This window comes from Oncorhynchus kisutch, unplaced genomic scaffold (genome assembly GCF_002021735.2).
Source record: "Oncorhynchus kisutch isolate 150728-3 unplaced genomic scaffold, Okis_V2 scaffold742, whole genome shotgun sequence".
Taxonomy (NCBI): Eukaryota; Metazoa; Chordata; class Actinopteri; order Salmoniformes; family Salmonidae; genus Oncorhynchus; species Oncorhynchus kisutch.
In genome coordinates this window covers 162684-172683 of record NW_022262687.1, presented here as the reverse complement: position 1 = coordinate 172683, position 10000 = coordinate 162684, and the positions used below count along the sequence as shown (strand labels likewise).

The 10000-nt window shown below is 48.0% G+C and overlaps 1 protein-coding gene across 1 annotated transcript in view; it reads right to left on the bottom strand.

Annotated features, from left to right (window-relative positions):
• Positions 1-1725: 1725 nt before the first annotated feature.
• The window catches only part of LOC109877287 (vacuolar protein sorting-associated protein 13B), a gene marked incomplete at its 3' end in the record, with an annotated part of 71550 nt that continues 63275 nt past the window's right edge, over positions 1726-10000 (bottom strand). Inside the window, exons 8-9 of the mRNA XM_031816102.1 lie at positions 4600-4869; positions 1726-1833 (exon numbers count right to left, since the gene is read on the bottom strand). Of these exons, the coding sequence (XP_031671962.1) occupies positions 1726-1833; positions 4600-4869 (378 nt within the window). The remainder of the gene's footprint in view (positions 1834-4599; positions 4870-10000) is intronic.

Below are 10000 nucleotides of genomic sequence, written 5' to 3'. Positions count from 1 at the left end.
GTTAGATAGAGGATGGTGTTAGTTAGAGGATGGTGTTAGGTAGAGGATGGTGTTAGATGATGGTGTTAGAGGATGGTGTTAGGTAGAGGATGGTGTTAGTTAGAGGATGGTGTTAGTTAGAGGATGGTGTTAGTTAGAGGATGGTGTTAGAGGATGGTGTTAGAGGATGGTGTTAGTTAATGGACCGTGTTAGTTAGAGGATGGTGTTAGTTAGAGGATGGTGTTAGTTAGAGGATGGTGTTAGTTAATGGACCGTGTTAGTTAGAGGATGGTGTTAGAGGATGGTGTTAGTTAGAGGATGGTGTTAGTTAGAGGATGGTGTTAGTTAGAGGATGGTGTTAGTTAGAGGACGGTGTTAGGTAGAGGATGGTGTTAGTTAGAGGATGGTGTTAGTTAGAGGATGGTGTTAGAGGATGGTGTTAGGTAGAGGATGGTGTTAGTTAGAGGATGTTGTTAGGTTGAGGATGGTGTTAGGTTGAGGATGGTGTTAGTTAGAGGATGGTGTTAGTTAGAGGATGGTGTTAGATAGAGGATGGTGTTAGTTAGAGGATGGTGTTAGTTAGAGGATGGTGTTAGTTAGAGGATGGTGTTAGTTAGAGGATGGTGTTAGTTAGAGGATGGTGTGTTAGTTAGAGGAGTTAGAGGATGGTGTTAGGTAGAGGATGGTGTTAGGTAGAGGATGGTGTTAGTTAGAGGATGGTGTTAGTTAGAGGATGGTGTTAGTTAGAAGATGGTGTTAGAGGATGGTGTTAGAGGACGGTGTTAGTTAGAGGATGGTGTTAGTTAGAGGATGGTGTTAGTTAGAGGATGGTGTTAGTTAGAGGATGGTGTTAGTTAGAGGATGGTGTTAGTTAGAGGATGGTGTTAGTTAGAGGATGGTGTTAGATAGAGGATGGTGTTAGTTAGAGGATGGTGTTAGGTAGAGGATGGTGTTAGTTAGGAGGATGGTGTTAGTTAGAAGATGGTGTTAGAGGACGGTGTTAGTTAGAGGAGGGTGTTAGTTAGAGGATGGTGTTAGTTAGAGGATGGTGTTAGTTAGAGGATGGTGTTAGAGGATGGTGTTAGTTAGAGGATGGTGTTAGTTAGAGGATGGTGTTAGTTAGAGGATGGTGTTAGTTAGAGGATGGTGTTAGGTAGAGGATGGTGTTAGTTAGAGGATGGTGTTAGTTAGAGGATGGTGTTAGGTAGAGGATGGTGTTAGTTAGAGGATGGTGTTAGTTAGAGGATGGCGTTAGATGATGGTGTTAGAGGATGGTGTTAGAAGATGGTGTTAGTTAGAGGATGGTGTTAGTTAGAGGATGGTGTTAGAGGATGGTGTTAGTTAGAGGATGGTGTTAGAGGATGGTGTTAGTTAGAGGATGGTGTAGTTAGAGGATGGTGTTAGTTAGAGGATGGTGTTAGTTAGAGTTACAGTATATAGGGAATAGGGACCCTCTGGGCCCTGGTAGTAAGTAGTGCACTACATAGGGAATAGGGACCCTCTGGGCCCTGGTAGAAAGTAGTGCACTACATAGGGAATAGGGACCCTCTGGGCCCTGGTAGTAAGTAGTGCACTACATAGGGAATAGGGACCCTCTGGGCCCTGGTAGTAAGTAGTGCACTACATAGGGAATAGGGACCCTCTGGGCCCTGGTAGAAAGTAGTGCACTACATAGGGAATAGGGACCCTCTGGTCCCTGGTAGAAAGTAGTGCACTACATAGGGAATAGGGGTACCACATCAGACCGTACCCTGGAAGGCTATACTCACCACTCTCTGCTGCATGTGAGAGTCCGTTTCCATGGTGATCAGGGTGCACCACACGTAGAGCAACGAGCCGCTGGAACAAGGCACCTGCAAGGACACCAACACACCATCAGATAGGACAGGTACTATTCTCACCTCTGACCTGGAAATAAACAATGACCTTACAGACCGCTTTGCCCTCTGAACACAGAGTCATTAAATACTGGTCCAGTATAACTACTGTCTATACACACCATCCTGCATAACTACTGTCTATACACACCATCCTGTATAACTACTGTCTATACACACCATCCTGTATATATACTGTCTATACACACCATCCTAAATAACTACTGTCTATACACACCATCCTATATAACTACTGTCTATACACACCATCCTATATAACTACTGTCTACACACACCATCCTATATAACTACTGTCTATACACACCATCCTATATAACTACTGTCTATACACACCATCCTATATAACTACTGTCTATACTGTCTATACACACCATCCTATATAACTACTGTCTATACTGTCTGGAGCTAGAAACACAAGCATTTAGCTAGGTATTACTGTACTGTTGGAGCTAGAAACACAAGCATGTCAAAGGTCATCGAGGTCAGAGTTCACCCGTGACACTACCACGGACCGGGGAAAGATCGACATGTTTGTTTCCTGTGGTGTTTCCTGTAACTAACCCACGCCCCCTAACTAACCCACGCCCCCTAACTAACCCACGCCCCCTAACTAACCCATGCCCCCTAACTAACCCACACCCCTAACTAACCCACACCCCTAACTAACCCACGCCCCCTAACTAACCCACGCGCCCTAACTAAACCACAGCACCTAACTAACCCACGGCCCCTAACTAACCCACGCCCCCTAACTAACCCACGCCCCCTAACTAACCCACGCCCCCTAACTAACCCGCGCCCCCTAATTAACCCACGGCCCCTAACTAACCCACGGCCCCTAACTAACCCACGCCCCCTAACTAACCCACGCCCCCTAACTAACCCACGCCCCCTAACTAACCCACAGCCCCTAACTAACCCACAGCCCCTAACTAACCCACGCCCCCTAACTAACCCACGCCCCCTAACTAACCCACGCCCCCTAATTAACCCACGGCCCCTAACTAACCCACAGCCCCTAACTAACCCACGCCCCCTAACTAACCCACGCCCCCTAACTAACCCACGCCCCCTAACTAACCCGCGCCCCCTAATTAACCCACGGCCCCTAACTAACCCACGGCCCCTAACTAACCCACGCCCCCTAACTAACCCACGCCCCCTAACTAACCCACGCCCCCTAACTAACCCACAGCCCCTAACTAACCCACAGCCCCTAACTAACCCACGCCCCCTAACTAACCCACGCCCCCTAACTAACCCACGCCCCCTAATTAACCCACGGCCCCTAACTAACCCACGCCCCCTAACTAACCCACACCCCCTAACTAACCCACGCCCCCTAACTAACCCACGGCCCACTGAGTCACTTCACATTCATCACGTTGCCCCAACACCATCCAACACTATCCAACACTATCCAACACCATCCAACACTATCCAACACTATCCAACACCATCCAACACCATCCAACACAATCCAACACTATCCAACACTATCCAACACCATCCAACACTATCCAACACTATCCAACACCATCCAACACTATCCAACACTATCCAACACCATCCAACACAATCCAACACCATCCAACACTATCCAACACCCTCCAATACTATCCAACACCATCCAACACTATCCAACACTATCCAACACCATCCAATACTATCCAACACTATCCAACACCATCCAACACCATCACCCAACTGGTTTCCTGCAGTTGTACAAGAGAACCCACACAAAGCTCCAACACCATCCAACACCATCCAACACCATCACCTTCTGTCACCCAACACGGCTCCCAACTGGTTTCCTGCAGTTGTACAAGAGAACTCACACAAAGCTCCAAGGACTCCAACACCATCCAACAGTTAAGTCCAATGGCAATTTAACTGTTAGCGCGGGATAATAGCCAATTAAACTCTGTCAGCTCTGAGAAGATTTAAAAGCTGAAAATGTGCCTTTCAGAAGGGTTATTGGTCGTGTGTTCAACCCCTCAATGAAACCCTATTCCCGACATAGTGCACTACTTTAGAAACAGTCCCCTACAGGATTCTGGATCTAAAGTAGTGCACTATGTAGGAGATAAGGGTGCCATTTGGGAGGCGTTTCTTAACATATCACTGGCTCTATTCTCCCTCCGACCCCCTGACTCCTCGTTAAGACCTCCACCGTGCCAAGGGCCGTTACAACACTGCCTAATTTACAGTCAGCTAGGGACTTCATTTACTGTGGACAAAACACCAGGCATCAACGCAATAACTGACGTTCTGTTCTGTTCAGCGCTGACAACGGCCTCGGTTCCTATTGGATGAAGGAGAACACACAGAGGGTGGCTGGCGGGCACACTGCTAGACACACGGGCTGGTCCACCAACACACTCTACCCCCCTCCAAGGTTACAGACCTAGTTTAATCATCAGGAGATAACCTGGACCTCCAACACACTCTACCCCCCTCCAAGGTTACAGACCTAGTTTAATCACCAGGAGATAACCTGGTCCACCAACACACTCTACCCCCCTCCAAGGTTACAGACCTAGTTTAATCATCAGGAGATAACCTGGTCCTCCAACACACTCTACCCCCCTCCAAGGTTACAGACCTAGTTTAATCATCAGGAGATAACCTGGTCCTCCAACACACTCTACACCCCTACAATGTTACAGAGAGAGAGAGAGAGAGAGAGTCTGGTGTGTGCGTATCTGTGTCTGTACTCACCTGTACCACAGAGCTACTCCCCCTCTCCTTCTCCTTCCTCTCCAGTCTGACATCCCGAGACCAGTCCTCATCTCCTCTGGCTCTGACACACAGCTCTGTCAGCTCTGAGTCCTCCAGCACGTAGGAGGGCAGCTTCCTCCCAGCCTCCAGACAGTCAACATGTTCCTTAACCACCGTCTGGCCTTCTGGATTCACATAGTGCTGCACCACCCGCAGATCAATGTCCTGAGACAGGTAACTACACATCACCTGGCGACCACAGATGATTACCTGAATTGAGGGAGAGAGAGATAGAGAGGGAGAGAGAGGGAGAGAGAGGGAGAGAGAGGGAGAGAGACAGAGACACACAGAGAGAGAGATAGAGACAGAGAGAGAGAGAGAGACAGAGACAGAGAGAGAGAGAGAGGGAGAGGGAGAGAGAGAGAGAGAGAGAGGGAGAGAGACAGAGACACCATTGTAAATACAACCCATATTTATGCTTATTTATTTTATCTTGTGTCCTTTAGCCATTTGTACATTGTTAGAACACTGTATATATATATAATATGACATTTGTAATGTCTTTACTGTTTTGAAACTTCTGTATGTGTAATGTTTACTGTTAATTTGTGTTGTTTTTCACTTTATATATTCACTTGGTATGTTGTCTACCTCACTTGCTTTGGCAATGTTAACACATGTTTCCCATGCCAATAAAGCCCTTGAATTGAATTGAATTGAGGGAGAGAGGGAGGGAGAGAGAGGGAGGGAGAGAGAGAGAGAGAGAGAGGGAGACAGAGACAGAGACAGAGACAGAGACAGACAGACAGACAGACAGACAGACAGACAGACAGACAGACAGACAGACAGACAGACAGACAGACAGACAGACAGACAGACAGACAGACAGACAGACAGACAGACAGACAGACAGACAGACAGACAGACAGACAGACAGACAGAGACAGAGAGAGGGAGGGAGAGACAGAGAGACAGACAGACAGAGACAGAGAGAGGGAGAGAGAGACAGAGACAGAGAGAGAGAGAGAGAGAGAGAGAGAGAGAGAGAGAGGTTATGTAAGAGTCAAAGCTAGACTTGTTGGATATATCAGGTTATTGATCAACAAACTGACAGAGTTGTGATGTGTTAATCAGGGATGATGGTCAGTATGGGTCCTGCCTGCTGCTGTCCCCCAGCCTGATTGGCTCCTGAAGTCACTGTGTCTGTCACTATCACTATCACATGGCCAAGCTGTCCCCCCACTCTATTCCTCCCTGTACTCTACAGAAGACCACGGCCAAGCTGTCCTCTCTATTCCTCCCTGTACTCTACAGAACACCACGGCCAAGCTGTCCTCTCTATTCCTCCCTGTACTCTACAGAACACCACGGCCAAGCTGTCCTCTCTATTCATCCCTGTACTCTACAGAAGAGCACGGCCAAGCTGTCCCCCCTCTCTATTCCTCCCTGTACTCTACAGAACACCACGGCCAAGCTGTCCCTTCTCTATTCCTCCCTGTACTCTACAGAACACCACGGCCAAGCTGTCCTCCTCTCTATTCCTCCCTGTACTCTACAGAACACCACGGCCAAGCTGTCCTCCTCTCTATTCCTCCCTGTACTCTACAGAACACCACGGCCAAGCTGTCCTCTCTATTCCTCCCTGTACTCTACAGATCACCACGGCCAAGCTGTCCTCTCTATTCCTCCCTGTACTCTACAGAACACCACGGCCAAGCTGTCCCCCCTCTCTATTCCTCCCTGTACTCTACAGAACACCACAGCCAAGCTGTCCTCCTCTCTATTCCTCCCTGTACTCTACAGAACACCACGGCCAAGCTGTCCTCCTCTCTATTCCTCCCTGTACTCTACAGAACACCACGGCCAAGCTGTCCTCCTCTCCATTCCTCCCTGTAGTCTACAGAACACCACGGCCAAGCTGTCCTCCTCTCTATTCCTCCCTGTACTCTACAGAACACCACGGCCAAGCTGTCCTCCTCTCTATTCCTCCCTGTACTCTACAGAACACCACGGCCAAGCTGTCCCCCCTCTCTATTCCTCCCTGTACTCTACAGAACACCACGGCCAAGCTGTCCCCCCTCTCTATTCCTCCCTGTACTCTACAGAACACCACGGCCAAGCTGTCCTCTCTATTCCTCCCTGTACTCTACAGAACACCACGGCCAAGCTGTCCCCCCTCTCTATTCCTCCCTGTACTCTACAGAACACCACGGCCAAGCTGTCCCCCTCTCTATTCCTCCCTGTACTCTACAGAACACCACGGCCAAGCTGTCCTCTCTATTCCTCCCTGTACTCTACAGAACACCATGGCCAAGCTGTCCTCTCTATTCCTCCCTGTACTCTACAGAACACCACGGCCAAGCTGTCCTCCTCTCTATTCCTCCCTGTACTCTACAGAACACCACGGCCAAGCTGTCCCCCCTCTCTATTCCTCCCTGTACTCTACAGAACACCACGGCCAAGCTGTCCCCCCTCTCTATTCCTCCCTGTACTCTACAGAACACCACGGCCAAGCTGTCCTCTCTATTCCTCCCTGTACTCTACAGAACACCACGGCCAAGCTGTCCCCCCTCTCTATTCCTCCCTGTACTCTACAGAACACCACGGCCAAGCTGTCCCCCCTCTCTATTCCTCCCTGTACTCTACAGAACACCACGGCCCAAATGGCTGGGCCCTGGTCCAAAGTAGCGCACTACATAGGGAATAGGGTGCCATTTTGGACCAAACCCACATCTCCCTCTGGCCCCTGTCCAGCTCTAACCCAGCTCAGTCACCAGGAAGCCCTCATCTGTTCCTGACACTTCTAATTCAACTCACAATTGATTGTTGCCACCACCCAGTGTGTGTGTGTGTGTGTGTGTGTGTTCTCTGGGTGGTGGTGTTGATAATGGTGGTGAGGAGAGGGATTGGTCTCTAAAGAGAGAGAATTCTCCAGCTCATCAATCATCTCTTTATAGCCCTTCTCACAGGCTCTCCATCACGTAATCACACACACACACACACACACACACACACACACACACACACACACACACACACACACACACACACACACACACACACACACACACACACACACACACACACACACACACACACACACACACACACACACACACACACACACACACACACACACACACACACACACACACACACACACACACACACACACACACACGTCCCACAGCCAGCCTGTGACCAGAGACATCTTCCGTTGCTGTAAGGAGCTGTCACAATCTCCCGGCAGTTTGTTGGGGGATTGGATGTGACCAGGACCCATGTCGTTGGAGCCAACGAGAACAAGATGTCTGAGCGGAACAGATAAGAATGTAGCCGTTCTGTTTTGTCTGCAGGCCAGAAGGAGACACTTGACAGAGTTTACAAAACAAAGCGTCCCCACATTTCAGAGATCAGCATCTCAAGATTTGTGGGGAATTAAATGTTTGTTCCAATTCAACCGGTTTTTGGTACGTTTATTCAGCTGGTGTAAAGAAATGTGATGTTTTATGTAACATTTCATGAACACGGATCAATCTGGTTTAAAGTCTTGTACATTTCCTGTTCTGTTACTTTGGAGAAGTGAGCAGACATTGTAATTGGTCGAAGGGTTTTCAGAGTTTTCCCCGTTGTAACAACAGACTGTACTATGAAACAGGATGTAGTTCTCAATCTGTTGTTACAAAGAGAACACTAGTCTGAGAACGATATCCTGTTTCATATTACACTTCCTGTCTGTCTGTGGTGACGACTCCACTACCTGGATCACTTCCTGTCTGTCTGTGGTGACGACTCCACTACCTGGATCACTTCCTGTCTGTCTGTGGTGACAACTCCACTAACTGGATCACTTCCTGTCTGTCTGTGGTGACGACTCCACTAACTGGATCACTTCCTGTCTGTCTGTGGTGACGACTCCACTACCTGGATCACTTCCTGTCTGTCTGTGGTGACAACTCCACCAACTGGATCACTTCCTGCCTGTCTGTGGTGACGACTCCACTAACTGGATCACTTCCTGTCTGTCTGTGGTGACGACTCCACTACCTGGATCACTTCCTGTCTGTCTGTGGTGACGACTCCACTAACTGGATAGGAAACAGGATGTAGTTCTCAGACTAGTGTTCCCGTTGTAACAACGGACTAAAATATGAAACAGGATGTAGTTCTCGAACCAGACACAGTAGATGGTCATCAGAGGTTAAGGGTTAACTCCAGATTAAATGGGGTCATTTATAGGTAAAGGTGTGTCATTCAGCTGTCCCTTGATAAGGTAAAGGTGTGTCATTCAGCTGTCTCTTGATAAGGTAAAGGTGTGTCATTCAGCTGTCCCTTGATAAGGTAAAGGTGTGTCATTCAGCTGTCTCTTGATAAGGTAAAGGTGTGTCATTCAGCTGTCTCCTGATAAGGTAAAGGTGTGTCATTCAGCTGTCTCTTGATAAGGTAAAGGTGTGTCATTCAGCTGTCTCCTGATAAGGTAAAGGGGTGTCATTCAGCTGTCTCCTGATAAGGTGTGTCATTCAGCTGTCCCTTGATAAGGTAAAGGTGTGTCATTCAGCTGTCCCTTGATAAGGTAAAGGTGTGTCATTCAGCTGTCCCTTGATAAGGTGTGTCATTCAGCTGTCTCTTGATAAGGTAAAGGTGTGTCATTCAGCTGTCTCTTGATAAGGTAAAGGTGTGTCATTCAGCTGTCTCTTGATAAGGTAAAGGTGTGTCATTCAGCTGTCTCTTGATAAGGTAAAGGTGTGTCATTCAGCTGTCTCTTGATAAGGTAAAGGTGTGTCATTCAGCTGTCTCTTGATAAGGTAAAGGTGTGTCATTCAGCTGTCTCTTGATAAGGTAAAGGTGTGTCATTCAGCTGTCCCTTGATAAGGTAAAGGTGTGTCATTCAGCTGTCCCTTGATAAGGTGTGTCATTCAGCTGTCCCTTGATAAGGTAAAGGTGTGTCATTCAGCTGTCTCTTGATAAGGTAAAGGTGTGTCATTCAGCTGTCCCTTGATAAGGTAAAGGTGTGTCATTCAGCTGTCCCTTGATAAGGTAAAGGTGTGTCATTCAGCTGTCTCCTGATAAGGTAAAGGTGTGTCATTCAGCTGTCCCTTGATAAGGTGTGTCATTCAGCTGTCTCTTGATAAGGTAAAGGTGTGTCATTCAGCTGTCTCTTGATAAGGTGTGTCATTCAGCTGTCTCTTGATAAGGTAAAGATGTGTCATTCAGCTGTCCCTTGATAAGGTAAAGGTGTGTCATTCAGCTGTCCCTTGATAAGGTAAAGGTGTGTCATTCAGCTGTCTCTTGATAAGGTAAAGGTGTGTCATTCAGCTGTCTCTTGATAAGGTAAAGGTGTGTCATTCAGCTGTCTCTTGATAAGGTAAAGGTGTGTCATTCAGCTGTCCCTTGATAAGGT